A 26,205-nucleotide genomic window follows, 5' to 3' on the forward strand; every position below is an offset into this window, starting at 1 on the left:
GCCCCACTGACTCCAGTTCAGCAGCCCCAAGACACCCTCTGAGGCTAAAAATAGCCTCTAAATAGGAGCAGTCCTACAGACTACGTGGGGATCAGCCTGCCAGGCAAAAGCTATTTATTGTCAGAAAGTGTGGCATGCCAGGCTGCTTCCAGATCTGCCACCTCTCCAAACTGCTTCCAGACACAGCCAAGTGTGAGCTTGCTCAAACTGATATTAACATTTAATTTTTAATGGACTAATTAAACTGACCACCACGAATCTCAGAGGTCAAGTGTAGTTTTGGTTTGTATCAGTTAATTCCTGATTTTTCAGTAGGACTCTGACAAAATGCTGAGAAAATCATGTCTTTGTGTCAGGATTGTTCAATTCCCTTTGGTGTCTTTTGCATTTAAACTTCTGCTCGAAACTATAAATACCATCTTTCTTTCCAGAATTTTCCAAGGGATAGAAAGCTTATTTAAGTTTTAAAACAGCTGGAGTAATAGGCAAACATGTCATTAAGATCCTAATCAAATACACACAATTATTTTATTGTGCAAGCTTGGAGTTTTAATAGAACTAAAAATACGATTGAATTCAAGTCCAAGGTAACATAATCCCCCTCTGTGGTTCTGCTGATTGGAATTTTAAATTCCACGCAAGAATAAATGGAAATAAGTCTCTTTTTTAAAGCACCATGGTGCCAAAATGTGACATCTGTAATGACATGCTCATCAGATTTGGTTGTATAATTTGTACCTTTAATTTATTGGGCAATGAGACTCCTAATATGTACTTCATGTGTCTCCCAAGGTTTTATTTGGCCGCCAGCCTGAAAAATATCAATATTGTAAGGATTAAGCAACCAAACAAAAAATCAAACAGTCCAACAGAGAGACTGAATCAATACAAAAGAAATGTTTGGGTTGCGTGAAGTCATTGGACAAGGCAGAGGGATAAAGCTGTGCAGAAATCAATGTGCTAAAGGACAGACAGTCAGAAACACCTTCTCCAGCTCAGCCAGGTGCTGCAAGGCTTGACAAAACAAAGGGAAGGTGTGAGGTGGGTGTTGGGGTGGGGTGGTTGTCCACCCCACCACAGCAAACCCCCATTTCCTGCTGTTTCACCCCAGAACTGATGGTCTCAGCCAAGTGTGCCTCAGGTGTGACACTGGTGCCACACCAGGGAGTGATGTGTTGCTCTGTTCTTTTAAGTTCTTCTAAGCCTTCAGATGTTTATATTCTTGTAATGAACTTTTTCACGCACTTTTATGTAAATAATTATTGTTTTACATTCTTCTCTGGAGGAGGAGAAATTTGATGGTCTCTTGTCTTGTCCAGTGTCATTGGAGAGGTGGCACTGTCATCCTCCAATCCACTGTCACTTTTGAAAGTCTCTAAATGTTGGAGTCAGAAAATAAACTTCCCTTCTTTTTACCTTGGAGGTTCCAGCCTGTGTGTCGTTTTATTTCATGTTCTAGAGTGACAGTGATGGTTGTAATTGTGTAGGTACAGAAAAATTCTAAAGTGTCTTGAGAAGGAGGAGGGTTGAAAGGTCATGGAAAACACAAACTACATAATTTATTCACAGGATGGGTCAGAAATGGGTTTTGAGCACAAATCTGTAATTAACATCTCTATCATTGACTCATGAGCCCATCGTCTGTACAATTAACTCCTTTCTGCTCATGTTGGACAAGCATTCCTTTGATCCAGACAGAGTTTGTAATTTCAGATCTATAGTTTTTAACTGAAAATCCATGTGGCTGAAGAAGATTAAAGTCTCCTCAAGGAGGACACTGCCAGCGCTCACAGTATTTCTGTCTGATTTAAGGGTTTTGAGGATCTTATACCCTGAAGGTGACATGTTCCCTGTCAGACGTGAGGCAAATAAAAAGTTGAAGCTTTTTAAAAATTTGTCAGTGGATCTGTTGTGGATTTTTGCAATTAGACAATAATCTCTGTGACCGTGGAGCTTTTGGAGATCTTCTTCTGTCACTGAAATCCCTGAGGCTGCTGCAAAGGTGTGGATTTGATTTTTCTATGGACTCATAGAGTTGATCTCATCAGGGAAAGCCCTGGAACTTGTAAATCAGGCAAAGAAAAATGCATAATTATTTCCTATGATACATTCTCATGCGTTCCACAGAGAGACTGTTGGAGATGCAGCTCTGGCTGCTTCATTTTTACATTAACTCCTTTGCCTTTCAAAGACCTGTCTTTCCATGAAAATTTATGGTGGGTGCAAAATTCCTCATCTCCCAAACAAACCAAGTAGCTGGAAAGGAGCAGCCAATTAAGATGCACGATGCTTTGCCCTAAGTGACAGCCCATAAATCAGAGCCCGTGGAATATTACATTTTAATGCACTGTGGAAGCCTCGTGCTCGGTGCATCCACAGCCCCCAGATTGCTTAGGGATGAAGTCACTCCTTGGGGGAAGTGAGGGAGGTCACACTGATGCTATAAAAAGGTGTCAGGCCTTTGGTATGTTGTTTGTAAAAGTAAAAGAAACAAGATTCTGGGCGTCTGCTTGCTCTCACTGTTATAGGAGGTGTTTAGGAACCTAAAGTGGGTTCCTTTCTTACTGCTATTTAATAAATGTGATTTATTAGGAGGCTGAAGAATGCTGTTAGCAGAAAGGCTTGTGAGAAAAATTAACAGAAAGCATGACTTGAAGGGGTGAAGCTCAGAGCAAACTCACTAAATTTGGCAAGGAACATGTTAGCAAAACAATGCACTTGGGCAAGAAGAAATCCCAACCAAGAAACAGGGTCAAGAAAAACACCATTCTGAGTGGAAATGGGTGTTACAGATACACACAGAGCCAGACCTAGAGTTTTCACCAAAATAACACAAGAATGTGCAGAGTAGCAGCACAAAATTTCCCTAAACTTTATTTTATTATTATTTGCTTTGATTTTTACTGTACTACACTGCCACGAGATCAGAATGCAGGGGAAGGGGCTGTCTGGAGCAGTCCACACTGATTCCTCTGGATTTTGAGGTGATTCATGAAGAATGTCACTGCTCCTCTTTTGGGGGTGATCCCCAGCTGAACCCATCCTGGATGTGGGGGATTCTCCTCCCAGGAGCTGCTGGGCAGTTCTAGTGGGGGGAACCTGCCTTGCATCCCTGAACTTCTGTGAGGCTGGTTCCTTCTTTGAGAAGATGCTCTCCTCTGTCAGTTCCTGTTCTTCCCCGTTTCCTCTGAGCTCCTTTATTTCCTTGCCTGAATGTGGTGTCTTTGTTTCTTTTATTTCCAAGGGGTCAAGTGCTTACAAGGCAAGGAATCAAAAAGATGGAGAAAAAAACCCCACCCAACCCCCAGAGCCCAACAATGCAGAAAGAAAGAAGGGACACTGCTGGGAGTGCCAGCACTTCTTTCCTGGCAGTAAATGAATTCTGTGTCAGGGGCAGGGAGAAGGAGGAGACTGTTCCTGGTGTCTCACTCCAAAGGGCAGCACATCCTTTGTGGAAAGGGGACCCAGCAGGCTCTGACCTCTGGAGTGGCTTCAATCCACCACGGGCTCAGCCACAAATATCTCCACTGATGCCTCAGGTTTTAGCTTTTATATTTTTCAGATTCTGTTCTGCTTTAATGTGTAAGATTAGGTTTCATATAAGGGGATGGTGAGCTCTCTTCACAGAGCAGGGAGACAAAACAATTCCTGCTCTAGCTGTGGACCGAGGACAAATGATTCAAATCTCAGGCCCAAGAGCAGAAACAATGTGGGCTGAAAAGAGAAAAACAAGAAGGATGGGACTTCATAAGCTAAAGCTGTAATTGGACAATTAACCCAAATATGCTAATGGACCAAAACTTATAAAAGTGAGAGACCCTGTGAGTGGTCATGCATTTTCGTAGCCATTTTAAGTTGTGCTGCACAAGGTGGATCCATTGAGGGCTCTTAATAAATCCCTACTTTATTCCTTAGCTTTATCTAGCCTCTGTTCTAGGTCAGCCTTCACAAGCCACAGGCACCGAGTGCAGCTCAAATAATTTAAAGGAGAAACATGAACCTTTGAGCTCGTCTCCTTGGTGTGGGGACAGCTGATGTGCCTAACCACAGGCTGATACAGTCCTAGGGACTCTAGAGTGATGGAGGAGGTTGGGGAACTGATCCTGAGGTACCAGAGATTGGGTTTGTGGTTCAGGAGAGCAGTGGTGTGGGCACTGTGCATGCACTAATTTAATATTCACAGAATCACTGGGTTGGAAGAGACCTTCAAGGTCATCAGGTCCAACCCAGCCCCAAGACCTCAACTGAACCCTGGCACCCAGTGCCACATCCAGGCTTTGTTAAACACACCCAGGGATGGTGATTCCACCTCCTCCCTGGGCAGCCATTCCAGAACTTTATCACCCTTTCCCTAAAAAACTTTTTCCTACTATCCAACCTGCATTTCCCTTTGGATGTACCACTGACCCCTAAATGCTACACACAGGGTGAGACACTTGGTAATGAATCAGGTTTGTAGGCTGCTCTCAACACCTGTGCTGTCCTGAGACCCAAATTTGGCTGGAGCCAGCCCAATAAAGCCCTGCCCAGCTGAATTTCCAGGAGGAACCTTGCCCTTCTGTTTGAAGAATGGCAGCACAGTCTGCCCTGATGCTGGTGAGTTTTTGGTAAACTCTGATCTGAAAAGGTCCTCTCCACTTTTTTCCAGATGCAAAATTGTGTCCTGTCTTCCAGCTTCCCCCAGAACTGCTGCTCAGCTCCACCTGTGCTAATTTATTAGGTTTTTTTGAAATTCAATGAGCAAAGCATGAAGTTATAAGAAAGCACCTCTCCCCCCTTAAAGATCCTTTCATGAATAATTCCTGTGTGCCTGCTCCTTGCTCATTGTTACACTCAGCAGCCTTGGCAGACAAAGAGGTCAGTCCTTGGCCTATGCAAATGTTAATTCAGATCTGGATTTCTTTTTTTTTTTTTCCTTCCAGGTTGGCAGCCCTTTGTTTAAAATGAAAATACCTCCAATTCTCTTTAATTTCTTAGGCACAAAAATACATTAATGATAAGGCAATTTTAGGCCACTTGAGCTTGTTTGACCTCAAAAGGTGTAGGAGTCACTATGGGTTGTATTGCCAGAAAGTATAATATAATATCCTGCACCTTGCACCCTGCTATGTATCCTGGAAAATCAAAACCCATCAATCAAGAAATAATCTCTGGATTTGCACCAGTTTAACCAGAGGAGAATATTTCACCTATTTTGTTTTCCCATCTCAATGCCACATGGAAATCCCATAATTAATTAAACCATATGGAAATTTATGGAAACAACTGAGGGAAAATATCAGCAATTGGTGATACTCAGTATAAAAGGAATCTGGATTAAGCCCATTGTAGTGCTTTTTATGAATTCATAACTTCTCCTTTCTTTTTTCATTTGAGGCAACTTCAGAAGATAAAGTTGGAAGAACAATGAAGATATATTCTCAGATTTCCAGCCAAAAGGGTGTCCTTCTCCTTTTTCATCTCATGTTTATTATTTCACCCCCTCAAATAAAAAAATCAGATTCTTCTATTAAAGTAAAAGCAACGTGTAGGAGGAACCAGAGGAAAACAGGCTGGAGCCTTCCTCAAGAAAGGCAAAATCTTATTGTTTGCTCCTTATCAACAGAAAGCAACAGCCACATTAAATGGAGCTGGATAACAGATTAATTAATTCCTCTGTCTGAAACTTTGTGCCATCTCTATGTGTGATTAGGGACGGGCTGGGATGAAAAGCTTTGTCTCTGGAGCTGCTGCTCTGTTTTATTTCTGGAAGTTATTTTGACAACATCCTCCTCCAGCCCACGCTTGGGTCTGTGCAAAGCTCTTCCCAACCTTGCTGTCCAGCAGTGGGAGTCAGACGTGGGGGCTGGCACATCTGGGCTTTGTGTGGAGCCAAAAAGGGCCATCAGGCAGATGCGAAACCCAAAGGTGTGCAGCCAGGATGGTGCTTTCCCTCGCTTTCCCCTTCTGAGTGAAGCAGGATTATCTTGGCCTGGGATCTGAGCAGGGAGGGAGTGGATTCTCTTGTAGTTTTCCTTTGCTGAAAACCAGCCAAAATGAAAGTTTGCCAGGAGTCAGGGAGATTTCAGTGCAGGAGTTTTGTGTTTGCAGGGCGTCCCAAGGCAGGCAGGAATGATGAATCTGACTCCCTGTTCTTGAAGGCTAATTTATTTTACTTTATTATACTGTATTATATTAAAGAATAATATACTATACTAAAGAATACAGAAAGGATACTTACAGAAGGCTAAAAAGATAATAATGAAAACTCGTGACTCTCTCCAGAGTCCTGACACAGCTTGGTCCTGATTGGCCAAAGAGTGAAAGCAACTCACAGCAGAATGCAATGAAACAATCACCTGTGGGTGAACAGTCTCCAAACACATTCCACATGAGCACTACACAGGAGAAGCAGATGAGACAAGAATTGTTTTCCTTTTCTCTGAGGCTTCTCAGCTTCCCAGGAGAAAAATCCTGGGCAAAGGGATTTTTCAGAGACTGTGAATGCCACACAGGAGCAGAGCAGAGTTGTCCTGTTTGGTGTCACAGAGCCATGGATGGCCAAACCCACAGGCAGTGAGGGGAGCTGCAGTGTGGATTATCCTGCAGGTGATATAAAAGGTGGATCATTCTTTCTTGAAAAGCCTAATTTGAATTTAGATAATTTAGACTATGGGAATAACTGGCATAAGGAGCACCTGTACTGCTGTTCTGTGTTCTTTGGTTTCCCTCGTGCTGGGGACCTTAAAGAAGAGGGCAGGGAATTCTCCCCTGGAGCTCATGTGCTAAGCAAAGAGTGTTTGTTTTTATTGTAATTATTATTATTGTTACAAATGCCCCTGTTCCCACCTGCCTGCACCTTTCTCCCAAAGCCAAAGCCCTGCTGGTATTTCCTGGAACATTCCCAGCCAGGCTGCTGTGCCCCAGTTATGCTGCCCATTTCATGCCAAGCACACACAGACTTTACAAAATGGGGATCAGTAATCTTTGTTTTCCCTAGATTTCCTCAAACCATTTCAAGACCCATTCGAGGTCAGAGAGACCTGTGAACTCTTCAAATTAAATTCTGAATAGCTTCACATTTGCCCTTTGTATTCATTTGCACTAATCAGTCTCTTCCCTGTTATCACTGGGTGAGTCACTTCCCCACTCCACTTCTGGAGTTTGCATAGTGTGGTCGATTGTGACCCAGTTTGGGTAATTTGTCCTTGTAATGATTCATTTATCACTATCCAGAACCCACTTCAGCAAAACACTTAAATGTGCTTTCAAATGCTGTACTTACAAAGAATTAAAATAAGCACTTGCTTGAATGGTCTGGAGGTGGAGAAATTGTGTGTAATCACGCTTCTCCTTCACTGATAGTGCTGACAAATGTTCCACCTTACAGCATTTTGCAAAAAAGTAACAATTGGAGATAAATAATTTTGATAAGCAGAATCAAATAACAGCAGCGTGTCATTCCTGATTAGATTTGACATTGTGCTAACATCCATCTTCCCCAAACAGCTGCATTGATGCAAGGCTTTCCTGCTGGAATCTGCCTCTAAATTATAAAACTGTCCAAAACGTACAAAAAGATTTATTTCAATTCCGAGATCATTGATTTGCTAGAGAACGACAGAGGAAACTGCAGTATTTGCTGGATACCTTTGCAGCACATTTATGTAATTGATTCTTTTGCAAGCAGATGCAGAAGAAATATGAAATAGAGTTGCTTCAATTTGAATGCTGTTCCACATGGCCAGTAGCTCTGCAGCTGGTAGAGTTGGTTCTAAGTTATATATATATTTATAAACACATAAACACACATATATATATATATATATGAATAAAATCTTTACCCGCTGAGTTGTGGCAGTGAAAACTACCACTGGTAGTTTTGGATAGAAAATTTTGGATACACACAAAGTTCTTACTGAAACTCGCCTCTATGTTTTTATTGAAAATTAAATCTTGACTAAATAGGTTGGGAAAAGTTTTAATGTGAGAACATGTTGACTCTGAGTAGCACTAAATACTTTGCTTAATTTGCATTTGTTAGAAAATTTTGCCATAAAAACTGCAGCAGAGCGTGAGCTGTGGTTCTGTGAATGGTTTCAGGACAGGACTTTTACACCTTATTAGCACTGCAGTAAGGGAAAAATACTTTAAAAGGCATTAAGGGGGGAAAAATGTCATTAAGAACATATTTGTCAGCTTCCAGAGATGCTAATGAATAGGAACATAATGGCATTAACAGCTGGAGATCATCTCCTTTTCCAGGGAAAACTTTAACCTCACACACTTCTTTCATCTTGGTATGGAAATATGTGCTAATGAAAGCTCTTCCCAGGACAGGAGCTATTGAGGGGCTTAAGATGTGGCAAAAAAAAAGAGCTTTATGTGTGCAGCTCTCCTTTATACTTATTTATATTTAAATTATAATTATTTATTTTGAACATATAAATAAAAGTCATTACAAAGAGTAACAAGAGGAGGCTGTGAAAGAAGCCAAAAGATTGAGGTCTTACACTTCAGTGTTAATTTGTGGTGGTGGTGACAGTGCTGTTCTTGTCACACAAGCAGGAAAACCCATGAGAAGGTGTCTGATGTTCTCACTGCAAACATTTCTGAGGCTGAGGAGCAATCCTGAGGGGAGGGAGGTTGTTTTTGCTTTTCATTAGCCTAATCTCGTCAGAGTTTAATAGCAAAAACATGATAAACCTCATGTTCTTTTCATTAAAGAAACCTGTATCTCCTCTAGTTCCATGTGTGCTATCTGCTGGCATTATTAAGGAGTTTATCATCCTGACTTCTCATGCAAATTGCAAAGGGATTGGAAGGATTTTCTCCTCAGCTGAGGAAAGAACTGGGTGGATCCAGTGGACTTGAGCATCATAATTGGCACCTAAATATGCTTTAGGCAGATGGTGCTGTAGATTGTGCCAGCAAATTACCTCTTGACCATGGCTACGTCTCTGCTGTGTGTTATTGTGTAGATTTAAATCTATCCTTATTCATATCCTTATTCAGTGGGAGTGTTTTGAAGTGTAATTTTAAGCTGCTTACTTCGAAAGGTATTAATGCAGAGAAATGAACCAAAATCACAGCAAAATTTTGGAAGGTGTCTTTGTCTCAGGATAAAAGTAACATCTGTGTCTCACAAGCTGAATGAAAACTGCATCTGGGATGGGTTTTCCTTTTGTTTTTTGACTCAACAAGAGCTGAGTCCTAAAAATTAGCACAGACAACCTAAAATGAGCTGAACTTTTAAAGGAAGGGAACTTTCCAGTGCACTGAGAGACCCTGCAAATGCACTTGTCTTGCCTTTTTCTCACATCAGCTTCATAACCTCTGATGATAACTCAGTGATCAGCAGCAAAAGGGCCCTTTTAATGAGAAACATAAAGAGTATGATCAGCCTGACTAGACTGTGAAAATGTGATGTTTAAAATACTACAGAGAGATACCCTGTGTGTTTGTGCTTTCTGGTGAGTACAGTGTCACCAGCTCCACACATCCCAGCTCTGGAACGGTTCAAACAGACTCTGTCTCCCACCTCCCTGAGAGTGTCTTAAAATTGTCTTTGAAATATGGTAAAAGTACACACTTTGATTCCCACGATGGTGTTTTCAGGCTGAGCTCAGCTGCATTCAAGCTGCAGCTTTCCAAAACCAAATCAGAGCTGTTCAGGCTGTTGGGCCATGAGAAAATAAAGAGCTACTTACAGGTGAAATAAAGTCACCGCTGATTTCTGCTACAATCAGAATGGAAATACTGCAAATGGTGTTCAAAGGGAACAGGAGGAGCGTGCTGGTCGCCTGCTCTGGTCTGGCTGTTGTTTGAGCTGCTGTGCCACCACTAAATCAGGAGCAGTGGCAACAAAATGAGTCAGTGGAGCCCCACAAATATGAAGCACTTTGCCAGAGAAAATCAAACTGCTGAAATACGTGAATCACTGCTCGCCCTCTGAGTCTCTGTCTGTGTTGGTTTTTTTGTGTCTGTTTTATGAGCTGCTTTTTAGTTGCCTTCCTGGCCAAACCAATCCTCCAGCAGAGCACAAGAGCTGCTCCAGCTGAGCAGTTGTAGGCCTGCCACAGCAGCTCTCCACAGCCTAATTACAATCCAGCTGCAGGTCCAGCACCTCTGGGATATCCAGAGAAACCTCCCCCAAATGCAGTCATTTATAGTCTTTGCTTTTCAGGGTCTACCTTTGATTTCCCCTTTTATCAGACTGAACAAAACACATCTCAACTCCAGCTATCAGTAAGGGTCTGAGGTTTCCCTAGCTCAGGGTTCAGCAGGAGGAATTCGGAGTTAATGGCCCCGTAAGCGATGCTGTTGCTAAGAAACCCTGGCTTGGCTCACGATGTGCTTTTGCAGTTTGGCGAGTTCCTCCCTGATGGAAACGCTCCTGTTCCAGCCCTCTTGGCTTGTCCAGAGCAGGGTGTGCTCTGCTCTCAGCTTGCCTGGCTTAGCCCTCAGCAAAATGACGTGGGAACCCAATTTCCCCTGTTTTTTACCCACTTTAGCCCTCGTTTTCTGAAGTCAAGACCTCCCTCCTGCCCTTGGCAGGTGCCTGCAGTCCATTACGTATTTGCAGGCTGGGACTGGCTGTGCTGCAGCGTATTCCTGCTCCTAAATGCCTCGTATCCAGGAGATATCATCACCTGGCTAGAGACACAGAGACAATTTAAAAGCATAACCCATCTGTTTTACACGGGTAGCACGCAGTTCTCTCGTTGCCATGGCAAACCTGGAAAGAAGAGCTGAGAGTGATGTTCAGGTGAGGGAACTGTGCCTCAGTGGGGAGGCAGGAAACAGGTTTGGGGTTGTTTTCTTTTTAATGAGGTGCAGAAATCCATAGGGATGAAACCAGATGCCTCTGTTGCAGGAATTTCCTTGAGCCACCACCCTCTCTTGGTCTGGCATTTGTATGAGGGAGCCAAGGAACCCTGCACTGAGTCCTTATAGGCTTGATGAGACTTAGTTTTTTTTTTTTTTTTTCAGGGATGGTTTTTGTCCCAGTGTTTGCTCTACATCTGATACTGTGTGACATCTGACACACAGTGCAGTTCCTCTTCCTTATTTCTGATGTGTGCGTGGAAGGAAAATGCTGGAGAATGGAGATGAAGATGGGGTTTCTAAAGACCAGGGGTCCTTCTTATGCTCAGGTTTCCCTGTGCTTTTTCCTTCCCCAAGCTGGCAGAGAAGTCCCTCAGGTGTCTGGAGCCCAGCATTTCACCCAAATGTTGCTGATGCAGCCCCATGTCAGGCTGGCCTCCTGAAATCATGGTGAGAAATTGAGAAAAAGCAATTTAGAGGAAAGACACATCATTCTGATGCATCAGCACTGATGAGAATGAAGTCCACCAGAGACCTTGAAGCTCCACTGGAGTGAGCAGAGGTGGCCCCTGTGCAGCTGGAGATATTCAGGGCTTGCTTCTAATTTACACAACACAATATTTTGCACTGGTATAGAAGTTGAGCAGATTTGGTGCTGATCCCACCCTGACATTATAAGAAATAGAGTAAATAAATCTCTTGCACTGTGTGGTCTCCAGTCACCCTCAATATGATACCAAAATTAGTTGATGGAACTGTTTTATCACTTTCCTCTCTTCTGTCTTTTGGCCATAATTAGCAGGGACACTTTCTGTCAATCAAGTGTCAAAATTAAATGCTTTCCCTTCATCCATCAAAATTCTGTGCCAAAGAGAATGGTTGTTGCCTTGGGCAGCTGCTGGGGAGCAGAGCAATGGGCTGGGTTAATAACAGGAGAATTAACTTTAACTACTAATGTTGAGGTTTACACAGGTTCAGAAGGCTGTGTAAGATGAAAGGCTCTCAGAAACGGTGTCATTCTCAATGCCTCCAAGGGAAGGAAGCTGGAGCTCCTCGGGATGGAGCAGTGAGGCTGGAGGATGTGTTCAGCCCCCGTGTTTGTCAGCTGGGAGGGCAGGGTGAGCGTGGCAGCAGGTCAGTGTGCTCCCACATGACTCATTCTGGGCCTTGTCCCACCCATCACGGGCTGGACAACCTGGGTGCTTTGACCTGTCCCTTCAGGAGTATTTAAGCTCCATCCTGAAAAGCGAGTTAGACACTTAAATGCCTCAGTGACATCGGGAGCACAAGAACTGAGGGCAGGTTTCAAAACAGAACGAGTCCGAGTCGCTTCAGGGGGTTTTGAAAGTTTTAATCAAAACCTTTTCTATTTACCTAATAGTCCATGTCACAGGGAAGAGGAAGGCTTTAAAATATCTCCTGCTCTGCTGCTGCTGTGGTTGCACCTGCCAGGGCACTGCAGTGCTCTCATCTCTCCCTGTGCCTGCTGCAGCCCGAGCTCCTCACTGGGACTTGGACAGGGACACAACTGCTGGAAAACCCCAACCCTCCCAAGTGCTGCCTGCAAAATGCTGCTTCCCTGTGGAAACCCAGGGCACTGGGAATATTTCTCTGTTTGCTCTGGGATGTCATGACCCCCAGGGCAGCACTGACTTTGACCCTCATTCATGGAGAAAGTTCCCAATCTGGAATCTACAAAAGTGTGAAACAGATTACAGAGAGTGGTGTAGGTGTAACACTTGGTGAGAAATGTAGGTTTGGGATTTTTAGTGTGTTGTGGATGGAAGCAATTTGGAGGGCACAGGGTGTTGTCCTGGGTTTCTTCCTCATGCTTCTTCTTCCTTCCTCATGGGTTTGGGTGGCATTTTGTAATTGGGCAGAAAAGTCCTCATTGCAGCTCCTTGGGATCAGTTATTGGGTTAAAAGGGGAAATAATCTAGATGTCAGTTCTTAATTGGACAGTCTTAAAAGACCTTGTAACAAGAGATTGTTGGCCATTTTGCGCCTTCTAAAGAAAAACTGCCAAACTCATGGTTGTGAGACTGTTTTACTGATAAGAAATAATAAAGACCTGAGTCTGAACATGAAACTACTGTCTCCAGTGCCTTCAATCCAGACCCAGAGAAACCAGTACTTCCCCAGTCCCGCACTGGTGACACTTACTCCTCTTGTCCTTTATTAATTGCATTGCTTTGCCAAACAATCCTGCTGCAAAGCTACAGATGAAAGTGAGGAAAGGGGGTTAATTCAGTATATGTTATCCCTGTCTACAGGGATATTTGGGATTTTCTCTGCTTTCAAATTCCTGAAATGAATGCCACAAGCAAGGTTTACAAATGCAGAGTGAATAATTTAGATATGGAATCGCTCAGCCATGAAGTCAAGGTTCAAAGCTAAATCACAAAACCTAGGGGACCCAAAACAAAGAAGACAATGTTTTCTGCAGGTAGGGAAATCTAGAAACAAATCATTTGCCCCTGGTCATCAGGAAGAAAAATCCACTTAGCATCACATGAGGCTTTCCTACAAAAAAAAAGTGAGGAGGTGCTGCCTCCCCACTGCCCATCCCATTGGATACAACAGAGCTAAAAGCACTTCCACAGGAACATCTAGAAAACCTAGTAGATGAGAAATAATGATTCCAACTGAGGAAAACATTTGAATACTCTGTAATTATTATTGAATTCCCTACTTTTTTTTCTGAAAATGTCATAATTTTGAAAAATGATCATGCTCAGGCAGAATGAAAACAACATGACTGAAAAGAATGGGAAGTGCCCACTGAGTCCTGTTCAAATGCTGTTCCTAACACTGGAGGGGGATGTGCTTAAGCATCCTCAGGACTTGCACATTTTCTAAAGGAAACCTTCCCATTGACAGGCCCTTAAAAACTTGTGTGTTTTTCAGTGAAAAACAAACAAACAAACAAAAAAAAAAAAACAACAAACAAACAAAAAAAAACCCAAAAAAAACAATGCAGAAGAGTTTGACACATTTCCTGGTGGGCACCTCCCCAAGTGCCACATCCACATTGAATATTTCCAGGGATGATGATTCCACCACTTTACTGGACAGCCTATTCCAGTGCCTGAGCACTCTTTATGTGAAGAAATTTTTCCTATTATTCCCTGGCACAACTTCTAAGCCTGCCGCTTGCATGACTTGTTCTTACTTACAGGGAACGTTAAGTCTGAAGCTGTGGATACAGAAAAAACTGATCACAGGACAATATTATTTAGGAAAAATCCTCTTTTGCTGCATTTTATAGATGTAGTTTACAGAAATAACAAGTTCTAACACTGGTCTGAAAAAATCTGCTTTATTTTAGGAGGAGATTATTCAGTTTGGGGGCATAAAAATAAATGACACACTGAAGAAGTGTGAATGTGAAGATTTTGCTCCAAAGATATAATCATGTCAGGGCTATTAAATGCTGAATATTGTCTCATTTTGTCTTTATTTTCTACATAGTTATTTTTATTCCACATAAGTAGGGCTGGGGATATTGGCTGCAATGATACAAGTCAAAATCAAGCAGTAATGGACACTGGAACCACAAAATTGCACAAATTGCAACTAATCCAAACTATCTATGGTATTGTATGTCCATAGGTGACATCATCCCATGAGTTGAATAGTTTAGATGAATAAAAACAGGTGTGGATTTCTACATCTTCAAAAGGAACTGATGCTGTTTCTGTGGATGAATGGGAAAGGATGAGAAGGAAACGTGGGAATAAAACAATTATCAGCCAAAAGCTGCTTGGGGGCTCTGCCAGCAGGGCCAGTGCAGATGGAGCATCTGGTGTGGTCCTCAGCATCACCTTTATCTGCAGCAGGAACTAAATCCCCCTCCCAGGCTCCCTGAGACAGCTGGGTTTGTGTGAGTGCTTGATAAAACTTGACCCTCTGATCCGCTGTACTCAGCCGAGGTTTATCAACCTGTGTTTCCACTGTTTGAATTTCAGCTTTTTCTAATGCTCTGCCAATAAAGGGGTTTTTCCTAAGATAGAATTGCTAAGCCCAGCGTTTTGTTAGTGTCACATCCAAGGTTTTAAGCAGCAGAGCTGCTCAAGGCAGCTCCCAAGGAAATTTAAATACTTGCTTTAACAGCATTCTCCATCCCTTCTTTTTTCTATGAACAAATACAGACACATGCAGAGAGAGATTTGCAGGTTGCCAGTTTTCATGACTTTATTGAAGTCTCAGAATCATTGACGTTTTTCTGATGTGACAAATCTGGTGCTTTTTTTTGGGTTTTTTTTTTTTTTGTTTTTTGTTTTTTCTTTTGTTTCTAAGATTTCTGGTTGAAAGAAGTGCCATCCTAAGGGTGAAACAAAGATCTCAGGAGCTGATGAGAACAAACACAGCGTGTTTGATTTTTACATCTTGTTCTTTAAGCTCCTTTCAGGATTGCTGGTGACCCTCTCTCATTACTGCAACCTGAGCAGATTACAAAGACAATATCAATTGGTTTCTCAACACTTAACACATAAAACTTCAATCTCTTCCATGTGTTTGGTGGGAAACAAACCTCAGCTCAGTTGTCTTCTAACACTTCCAGTTCATTCAAACTCCAGAAAAGCCAGTGATTGTTAAATTCCCTTTAGGAAGGATTTTCTTTCACCTTTGACACGAAGGAGATCCTTTTTGCACCAGGAGCTGCTTGTTAGAGCAGAACAACTCCCAGTTTGCAGCTGGGGAAGAGCCAAACAAGTCCCTTGCTGTGGTGGCATCTCTCCTTTTTGGTGTGTGATATTTCCACAGGCTGCAGAATGCCTGTTTACAGATGGGAACTGATGTGTTGAGGGTTTATCTAACCCATCCAAGACCCTGGAGCTCATTTTGTGTGAAGTGGGAACCAGTCCCACACCCCATCCAAGAATGTTTATGTGAGCACAGATGGGCATGGCTCCTCCAGAGCCAGCTCACAGCAGCTGCACGTCTGATCCTGCTGCTGGCACCCAGAATTTCTGTTGTTCTCTTCCTTCTTATCTAAATAAAGCAGCTATTGTTTCTGGAATACAACAGTTGCACCATCAGCCGTGGAGGTGACAAATAAATTATTACCTGTGAAAAATGCATATTATATTACTGCCTTTTTGCAAATATTAAAATTAATATCATATGTGTTATGTTAGAAAGTTATGCTGTATCCATTTTCTTAAGTAGTGTGGTAAATATAATTTTAGGTTAAACATAATGTTAAAATAGAAACTATGCTATGTAAGATACTTTTTTTTAAAGAGAGGACTCGAGATAGCAGCCACAGGACATCTAAATCTTTCAGAGAAAGAGAATTTATTGCTCCCTTATTGAGTTCTTCCCACCTCGCTCAGCCCTGAAGATGTGGTCAGGATTCGGAGGAAGAAGTTGACACTGACCAAAAAGAATCCTTTGTTTGAATGGAGTTTATGCATAATGGATGACATGTATGGATATGCGAGAGGGTATTGTTTTTAAGGGTTAATCCTCTGTTAACGTGGGTCCTTTTTTGGGCTTATTTTGCCCACAAAGAGGTACCTGGACTGTCCCTAACTCTTTGTTTTTATTGTCTCATATTCCAATTGTCCAAATTTTTATTACTCTAATTATATTACTATTTTTATAACCATTATTATTACTATTAAACTTTTAACATTTTAAAAACAAGAGGTTGATGTTTTTCACATTACCCAACAGCGAGGAGCAGGCAGCAGCTGTGAGGCCGGGTGTCACCGCGCCGTCTCCGCCTTTGGAAAGGTTCTTTTGGTTCCTGGCCAGTTTGAATGGAGTTTCTCTTGCAGAAGTTGGATTTGCTGCTTTGGCGCCACGCCTGCCACATTTCTCAAAGTTTGACATTGTTCCTGGCCTGGCAGTTTGCAGCTCTCTGGGGAATTCAGCATCTTGAATATTTCTGCAAACAACAACATCCCAGCCATGAGGTTTGGAGTCGTGGGCTGTCTCAGCTCTGCCCAAAGCAGCAGGACCCTGTCCCAGCTGCTTCAGCCTCTGCTCCAACTCCATTTTCCCATCATAATCATAAGCATAACAGGGGAATTTATATGAATTTGGATTTTTTTCCCTAGAGTGGTATTTTTTTATTCTAATGTTTAGTAGTTTAAATTATACAACTGGCATGAATAAGCAAGTTTTTAGGGGTGGGATAATTTCTTTATCTGGATGATGTTCTTGTAGCTCTAGTGAGATTTTACCCAAAGAGAAAAATATTGTTTATTTTCTAAATGATCCTGGCAGTATTTTAGTAAGAGGAAACACTGAGCCTTTTCATTTTTAAAATTTTGGCCAAATCCTAGCGAACTTCATCTCACTGTCATCTTTAGCTGTGACTTAGAGCTGAAGAAACTGAGGCAAAGAAGAAAAGTCCTTTCCAGAGGGATGATTTAAAAAAACTCAGAAAGACACAGCAAAATACAACAGCTCCTATTTCCCCACTCAATTCAGATATGTCTTGGATAGATTAACAGGAATTTTTTTAGCAACAGGTGGTTCTCCAAGGAGAATATGGACATCTGTCCTTGCAGACAGGTCTGGAACTCACATCCTTTTTCTGCTCAAATATGAGCTTTTAAATGGAGAGGGAGTGTAAGGAGAAATTTAAAAAATTATTTCTGTGTTGCTGGATTCAAAACATACAAAAACAATGCAAAATTGACATTTTTATTGAAGTGGTTTAAAGTCCAGCTTTGAAAGAAGTTTCTACACCACAAAAGAGACGTCAGTTAAAAACTTGGATTATTCAAAATCTGCTACCACCCTGCAGAGCTCTACTTGATGTTATTTTCATTTCCAGAAAGGTCGGGTTTATAAAGAGAAACTAATAAGCTGAAAAAATTAGGACCTTTATTGCTGAGCATGTTTTCCTCTGGAACTCTAGTGCCATTTATTGGTCTGATGGCTTTCTTTTGCATCTGGGAAGCTCTGAATGCAGCTCTTTGCCAGTTACACACCAACCATTCAGAACCCAGAGAGACCAGCTCGTCAGTAATTACTGTAATGGGTTATTTGCAGTGTTTCTTGAAAGGTGATTGAGCCCCTAATGCAGACACCAGATATTTTTTTTTCTTCACTTAATGGTGTGGTAAATTATTCCTACGAGGGGGCTCATTGAATGCCTCCTTTGAAACAAGTTAAAGGCCACAAAGGAGGAAAAAAGCCTGTAGGTCTCTTCTTAGCAATAAGAGGAGAAAATATTTCTGGAGTGGTTCAGATTCAGAGCTTCCCAGTGTTTCTGTGAAGCTGTGTCTGTCAACAACGTCTGGCACGAGCACATGGATGGGGCAGATGGCTCAGGGTGGATTTTCCAGCTGCAGGACAGCCTGGGTAGAGGAAAATCAGCTCTGTTTGCTCAGAGCTTCTGCCTTGTGAGCCTGGTGCCTGTGGATTTTGCAGCTTTGCAGATCAGTTTCTCATCTGGGTGGAAGTGAGAAGTGTTAAAACAGTGCAAGAATGGCTCAAGCGAGGAGAAGAGGTTGGATATCAGGAAAGATTTCTTCACTGTAGGGGTGGAAAGCATTGGAACAGGCTCCCCAGGGAAGTGGTGGAGTCACCATCCATAAAAGTGTTCAGAAACCGAGCAGAGATGGCATTTTGTGATGTGGGTCAATGAGCACACGGGTATCTGGTTGAACTCAATGATCTTGGGGCCTTTTCCAACCTTGAGGATTCCATTCTTCCATGATTCTATGACTCTGTGATTTCATGAGCCTGGCTTTTACAAAGAGAGGTTTTTTTCTACAGCTAAGTGAATAAATTAATTGATCTGTCCAAATGCAATTAGCAAATGCTACAGCAGGAAAGTCTTCCTAATCAGAATCATTAATCTGGCAAAAATGAATTGTTGCATGTCTTGCATGTTCTTTTTTTTGTACACAGCAAAAAACAACCTCAATAATATAAATAACACTGGGCTTTATTTATAATTTAGCTGTATAAATATCTTATTATTACACATTGTACTGTCTACATGCCATAACCTAAACTGCCTTGAATTTCCAGGGCTGCAGGGCTGGCTATTTTTTGGTTCCAAAGGCAGGATTTTGAGTTTTCTCAAGAACATTCTTAATTTCTCCCCAAACCTGTTCAGGTAGAAGTTTTTGCAGGTGGAGATGAGGGAGTATTTGCGAGCTGGCTGTGATTTAGAGAAAGCAGAACACGCTGCTGATCCTTGTGCAGTCTGTCTCTCTGTGCTTTCTATGCCCCAAACCTGTGGATTGCTCAGGCATCAGGGGAGGAACTTTCCCTTCTCACCTCCTTTGAGAGAATGAGGTGAATCCATCATTATTCACGGGGCTGAAGTCACACAGAAGGCTATAATTTGACAATAAAAAAAGAGTTCAAGAAATTTAGTCAATCACCTGAGCAAATCAGTTTTACCTACTCTTCAAAAAGAGGTTTCAACTGGGAAAAATATAAATCCAATAATTCAATTGGGGTTGTCCAGTCTGGAGAAAAGAAGGCTCTGGGGAGACCTTAGAGACCCTTCCAGTAACTAAAGGGGCTCCAGGAGAGCTGGAGAGGGACTGGGGACAAGGGATGGAGTGACAGGACACAGGGAATGGCTCCCACTGCCAGAGGGCAGGGCTGGATGGGATATTGGGAAGGAAACTTTCCCTGGGAAGGTGATGAGGTCCTGGCACAGGGTGCCCAGAGAAGCTGTGGCTGCCCCTGGATCCCTGGCAGTGCCCAAGGCCAGGTTGGAGCAACGTGTGGGCGGTGTCCCTGCCCATGGCAGCAGGGGTGGAATGGGATGATCTGTAAGACCTCTTCCAACCCAAACCATTCCATGGTTCCATACTGTGGGAGGTGCTGGAAGGCATTTGGACACTCTGGAGCCCCTCATGCTGCCGAGCCCTGAGTCTGGCTCTGGAGTGTCCCTGCAGAAAACACGGGAAGAGCTCGGACAGGCCTGAAGTGCTCTGGGTATTTTCTTTTCCCTCACTGCAAAAACAACCCCCGTGGCTGTTACTCCAGGAGCTCTTTGGTAACATTAAACACTAATGAATTGCACAGTTTGCCCACACACATCCCAGTCTGTGCAGACTCTCTGAGGGCCTCCTTAGCAAGCGAGGTTTCCCAAGGTTTCCCATTTCACAAATGTCAATCACTTGTTTTTAAAATTGTAAAAGTTTAATAGTAATAAAATGGTTATAAAAATAGTAATAAAATTAGAGTAATAAAAATTTGGACAATTAGGATTAGGACAGTACAAGACAATAAAAACAAAGAGTTAGGGACAGTCCAGGTACCTCTTTGTGGGCAAAATAAGCCCAAAAAAGGACCCACGTTAACAGAGGATTAACCCTTAAAAGCAATAGCCTGTTGCATATCCATACATCTCACACATGATGCATAAACTCCATTCAAACAAAGGATTCTGTCTGGTCAGTGTCAACTTCTTCCTCTGAATACTGACCATGTCTTCAGGGCTGAGTGAGGCGGGAAGAAGTTTGTTTCTTCTCATAACGGAGCAATAAATTCTCTTTCTCTGAAAGATTTAGGTGTCCTGTGGCTGCTATCTCTGTGGTGCGAGTCCTCTCTTTAAAAAAGTATCTTACATTGCACAGTTTCTATTTTAACATTATGTTATGATCTATTTACCACACTACTTAAGAAAATACAGCATAACTTTGTAACATAACCCATAAAATATTCATTTTAATATTGGTGAAAAGCCAATCATAAAATACACATTTTTCACACCTGGCAGCCTAGAGCTGTGAATGCTGCTCCCTTGGGATGGGTTTTCAAAGGATCCATCCAGCAATGCAGCCTTCTGACTTGTCTCTCCACAGGGGCAGATCCCCAGTGGCAAGAGCTGACTGCTCACACAGAAGTCAGACTCAAACATCTTCTCTATTCCATGTGGCAGAGTCGGCCCAGGAATCCTTACTCAGCCTCCCTTGATAAAATTATGATGGTGTCCGTCCTCTTTCATTTACTCACTCCTGCTGCCGAGAATTAATTTTAGACTCTGCTGGCTTTTGTCAGTAGATCTCAGGATATATAATCTATGCTTTATTTTATTTTGTGCTCATCTGGGCAGTAGCTGGAGTGTATAAAATGGGGTCTCCTGGAACAACTTTATTGCTTCAGCCTCTTCCTTGAATGAGTTTTTGGCGCAAGTATAATTTTTCCCTCGTCTCCGACAGAAAGCAATTTCCTTTTTCCCCTGCACGTCCTTCAGGCTCTGGTGATTCTGCCCGGCAGAAAACCAACTTTGTCAACCCATTCTTGCTTTTGGGGATGGCAAATTGTCCTCACCTGAGCACCTCAGCACAGCGCATCCTCTCTGGTAGCAGCAGGCAGAACCCCTGCCCCTTAAGAGATTATTTGATCTCTTTTTGGGGTGACACCAAAGAGCTAATGGAGGATTGCTATGGTTCCTTCACCTCTTGAAATTGATCCTTGCAGTGGGGAAATGATGAAATTGGAATGGAAAAGCCAGGATGCTGACAGGACTTTGACAGCTGTAACTTTTATTTAGCCTGTTGTCTCGCTTGCAGCATTACTGATGTGTTATCAACCTCGAGCCAAGGGGAATGACATGGCAAGGGAAAGGTGCTGTCTTCATTTTTTTCTCTTTTTTTTTTTCATTTTAGGGACCAAGAAGTATCTTTTAATCTCCACTGGACATACCTGTGCTTATATCTGAGGTTCATGCTTTTTTCCTTTAAGAAGAATGTGATGTTTTCACAAAGAACTGTCTGGGTTAGTGGAAGTGTTGTTCAGCAGAAATGTCTGAGCCATAACATTGTGAGAGATGAAGGGTTTGCCTCATTATCTTTCTCCTTTAGATTTTTAGTGGGCAAAAGGCAGGAAGTTTCTCTTTATTTAAATGAGAAATATCCAATTTCTTCTGCTTTGGAAGCCGTGTTGCAGACTGACACAGGACTTCCAGAAAAATAGTATCAGGAATGGTTTGGTCTTTTCAGCTTTGTTTTCACTCTGTGTGTAGGCTGGAGGTTTGGAAATGCCTCTTTTACTTTCATGAGGAAGACTCAGAGGATTTTATTTTCCAATACAGTTTCCATTGTGTTCATGGGAAAAGATTTGTTTTGCTAAGCAGAGTATAAACACAGCACTGTGGCAGATCCCTCAAGAAATTGGTTCAAGTCAATACTGATCTGCTTTCCCCACATTCTTACTGGAAAATATTTTTTCTGATTCCTCTGGCATCTCTCTAAACTTAAGGAATTACAAATGAGAGAAGCATTTGCCCCCCTGAGTGTAATGTGCCACATACTGCTCCAGCAGCACTAAACTTCCCAAAGAGAAAGAGAAGAAATATCAGAGAATGGAAAGCTCTAGCTTCAGATTAAAAGGTTGGAATAATTTAGGATAATATAATTTAGTTTGTTTTGAATTACTTTAAAATCAGAAAGCCTGGGAGAAGTTCTCCATGTACCAGTTTCTGGTCACAGTCTATGTAAATCTGGAAGGGAGCCATCAGCTCGAGGAGAACTCTGGTGTACATTTGTATTACTGAAAGCAGATGTGGGCTTAGGGCTCCAGCCAAAATTTCAGAGTAGGAAAAAAAATGATCTGTCCTCAATTCCTCACTGGTCAGAAAGGATGGGATGAATCAATACTGGTGCATTAGTGCTGGGGAGATGGCTTTCAGGCCTGACGTGTCTGATAGAGATGCTAGCTCAGTCTAGAAGTGATAAGAAAATCAAACTGCTGCTGCCTGTGTGCAGCCGTGTGCCTGCTGCTCTCCTGCATGGAAAACCTGCAGCCTCCTGGGCTCACAAGTGCTGCTTGGTGTGAGGACACATGATTACAACATGATTTGTTGGTGGTGACCTGTGGGAGCTCCGCTGCCCGTGGTTTCTCCCTCTTTGTGCCATGCTGCTCCTCCTCAGGCCCGGCTCCTCCTCAGACATGGCTCCGGCCGCCTCCACAGGCCAGGCCCACCAGCAGCAGGAGTGTGGGTCACAGGATGAGGCTTGTGACAAACATGTGGGTGCTCATGAGCCCCACACAGCAGTGCAGTTGTTTCACAGCCAAGATTGGCCCTGGCACAGGGTGCCCAGGGCAGCTGTGGCTGCCCCTGGATCCGTGGAAGTGTGCAGGCCAGGCTGGACAGGGCTTGGAGCAGCCCGGGATGGTGGAAGATGTCCCTGCCATGACAGGAGGTGGGATGGGATGAGATGATCTTTAAGATCCCCTCCAATCCAAACCATTCAATAGTTCATAGTATGATTCCATGATTGATGGAGTGGTTTAAAACGGACCCTCCACCACAGTGAGCCTCAAACCCCTTTTCTATTAGCAGGAGGTGCAGGAACACCCTGAGTGCTGGGAATCCTCCCAGTCCCCTCACCAAGGCATTTCCAGGCACAGATTTTGTTTTATTATTTTAATGAAAAATAAACCCTCTCAGCAAGGAGGATTCTGCTCTTTCCCTCCTGCATTTTGGAGACACAAGTGTGATTTGTTATGGCCCTTTTGTCTGGGGAAGATTTGCTCTTCAATGAGTGGTTTCTGACTAATCTTTACTACTTCCAATTTTGTGGGAAGATCTTCTTTAGACAGAACTAGGTCGAGTATATTTCAATTGCCTCGTGTTCTTAAGATCAGTTTGTCAGAGAGTCCTAAATAACACATTGCTTTATTCATAAACAGCCTGAGCAAGCCAGGGTGTGCAGCACGTTCAGGGTGTGACAGTGATGTGTTACTCCGAGCTTATCAAAGGGCTCCACTGCCTGAGCCACCAGCACAAAGAAAATATACTGAAGAATTATTTGGATCTCATTTATTTAATGAGCCAGCAGTAAAAATGAAACCTCCAAACTCACCATGGTTGAGAAGCAAATCGCAGCGCAGATTTTTCAAATCTGTAGAAGTCCAGAGCTTTTCATTGGGTGGAAATAAATGTGACCATTGGTTCATATATAAATTGCAGCTTCATAAACTGTGTGAAATTGCTGGGGGATTTCTGTGAGCTGTGGAGGTGGTGATTTCTGACTGGGAGGAGAATCTCACATATAATACCTGGGGTTTGAGCCCACAAAGGAGAATTTAAAAGATTAACAGTGATTCAAATACCAATAATCACAAACAAGGAAAATGAGCAATATTTTAGTTGTTGGTCTGACTCACTCCTACTCTAGCTAATAAAAAGCCAATTTTTCCAGCTTCTCTCCTTTGTGTTGTCCGGAGTTCTGGCTCCCTGCACATCAGAGGGAACAGGTCTCTGGGCTGCGAGTCAAGAGACTGACCAATGTTTTTCTTATTTTCATTTTAGCCATGACTTGTTACTTGAGATTACAAACATAATCATAGAATCCTGGAGTGATTTGGGTTGGAAGAGTCCTCAAATACAGCCTCATTCCCAACCACCTTGCATGAGCAGGACCAGGTTGCTCAGGGTCTCATCCCCATGTCTGTATGATGCCTTTGCTGGTGCTCTCAGGAGAGTCCAGGGGAGGTAATGGGGATCAATTATTTCCAGCTACATTTTTCCAGAGCAAAACACACTCATCTCAAACTGAAAAAATTATGTTGTCTTCCTCCAGCATGGTTTCATTCCTGTTTCTTGCTTTCCCTCTGTGTCTCCACAGCTGTTGAATCGCTGCATTCCCTGAATGATCAGATCTCCCATTTCATTGTCAGCAAGTCAAAAACCCTGGAGGAGGATGAAGATGCCTTTTTGCCCAGTGAGAAGGAATCTCTGAAAAGTGCCATGAGGCTGATGAGGCACCTCCTGATGGATGCACAGGTAGGAAATCAGTACATAAACATGTGTTAGGGTATGAGGAAAGCACATTGCACAGATCTGGAGGATATGTCATTTTTAGGTGCAGTTTTAGCAGTGGAGAACATTAATTGCTGCTTCTTTAAAACTGATTTTGGCTTCTGCAATCTGCAGCTGTGGGAAGAACATCTCAGTGCACAGAGTGTGCAGCTTGTGCTGGGGCTGAGCCTCAAATTCAGGGTTGAAAATGGCTCTTAATTTCAGGAGAAAATACAGCAATATACCCATTGATGGGACTACAGCAATAACCCCATTGATGGGAATCCAGCATCAGCACTACCAAAAGAAAATCATCTGTCCACTAAGCATCTGTGCTCAATGCCAGACAACTGAGCTGTTGGTTTAGCCAAGCTGTAAAATGCCAGTTAAAAGTCATGAAATTACATGCAGATGTTTCTTTGTGCCTTTGCTGCTTCAACAACAACCAAAAAAAATCTCTTTCTCTGTAGCTTTGCTGTGTTGTAGTCTTTCCTTCAACCTACAAAAAACACCCTTTGAAATATTAATTACATTTATCTTTTCATATTCCCTTTTGGTCTTTATTTGCAAAGCCTGCATGGAAAATGACAGCTTCTGTCAGAGGGCTCTTTTGAAACGGGGTGGTCTCCTCTTCCTACTACTCTGGCAAGCCCTAAAATCAGGCAAAGGAGGCTTGAGGCTGTCCTGAGGTCTTCTGAGCTCTCCAGGACTGTTCTGTTTCCATGTTCTCCCATGTGGAGTCTGGTGGTCCTCTCCTCTCCTCTCCTCTCCTCTCCTCTCCTCTCCTCTCCTCTCCTCTCCTCTCCTCTCCTCTCCTCTCCTCTCCTCTCCTCTCCTCTCCTCTCCTCTCCTCTCCTCTCCTCTCCTCTCCTCTCCTCTCCTCTCCTCTCCTCTCCTCTCCTCTCCTCTCCTCTCCTCTCCTCTCCTCTCCTCTCCTCTCCTCTCCTCTCCTCTCCTCTCCTCTCCTCTCCTCTCCTCTCCTCTCCTCTCCTCTCCTCTCCTCTCCTCTCCTCTCTTCCTCTTCCTCTTCCTCTTCCTCTCCTCTCTCCTCTCCTCTTCTTCCTCTTTTCTCTCACTTTCAAAGCCTCTGGTCCTGATGACCTTGGCTGGCAGGGATCCTGTTGCACATGGGGAATGGCCTGGGAATCCCTGCTGTTAACAGCCCGTGTATTTTAATATTTTGTGTTTGCACCAGGAGTCAGTCCAGGTTTGGAGGCTGTGGAGTGCACAGGGAGCAAACCCTTCCTGTTGTGCTGAGGATTTCATTTCTGGGAGGATGGTGCTGATCTCACTCTGGCACATCTGTAACCAAGTCATCTCCATTTCCCCCAAACCACCAGAGTTAATGCTGTTGTGTCATGGAGAGCACAAGGGGTTAGACTGTGCTATTGGATCTGCTCCCACTGAGTGAATAGATCCCATAGATTCCCCTGCAGGTGGGAATAAAATCACAGAATCCATGGGAATCCATGGAATCCTCCCAGTGTGAGGCTCTGTGCAGAGATAAGCTGAAACCCAGTGCTTGGTCCTTTTACTCCCTTCTCCTGGCATGGACCTGATTTTGACTGGTGGATAATTTGAGGAAAGAACGTCCAGCTTGAAATTTTGGGCAGAAAGTTTGGGTTGAAAGGGATCTTAAATCTCATTCCATTTCACCCCCT

General features: G+C 43.0%; 1 protein-coding gene and 1 long non-coding RNA gene across 2 annotated transcripts in view; one reads left to right on the forward strand and one right to left on the reverse strand.

Moving 5' to 3' along the window:
- KAZN (kazrin, periplakin interacting protein) overlaps positions 1 to 26,205 on the forward strand; it is a 210,541-nt gene that overhangs the window by 29,101 nt on the left and 155,235 nt on the right. The window contains exon 2 of the mRNA XM_064396880.1: positions 24,372 to 24,529. Coding sequence (XP_064252950.1) covers positions 24,372 to 24,529 — 158 coding nt within the window. The remainder of the gene's footprint in view (positions 1 to 24,371; positions 24,530 to 26,205) is intronic.
- Positions 15,116 to 22,692, reverse strand: LOC135284995 (uncharacterized). The gene is made up of 4 exons (XR_010350038.1): positions 20,509 to 22,692; positions 19,057 to 19,116; positions 16,482 to 16,702; positions 15,116 to 15,876 (listed from the first exon to the last, which is right to left on the reverse strand). It is a non-coding gene; the product is annotated as an uncharacterized LOC135284995 (long non-coding RNA).

The sequence above is a fragment of the Passer domesticus genome, chromosome 22, assembly GCF_036417665.1.
Source record: "Passer domesticus isolate bPasDom1 chromosome 22, bPasDom1.hap1, whole genome shotgun sequence".
In the NCBI taxonomy this organism is placed as follows: Eukaryota; Metazoa; Chordata; class Aves; order Passeriformes; family Passeridae; genus Passer; species Passer domesticus.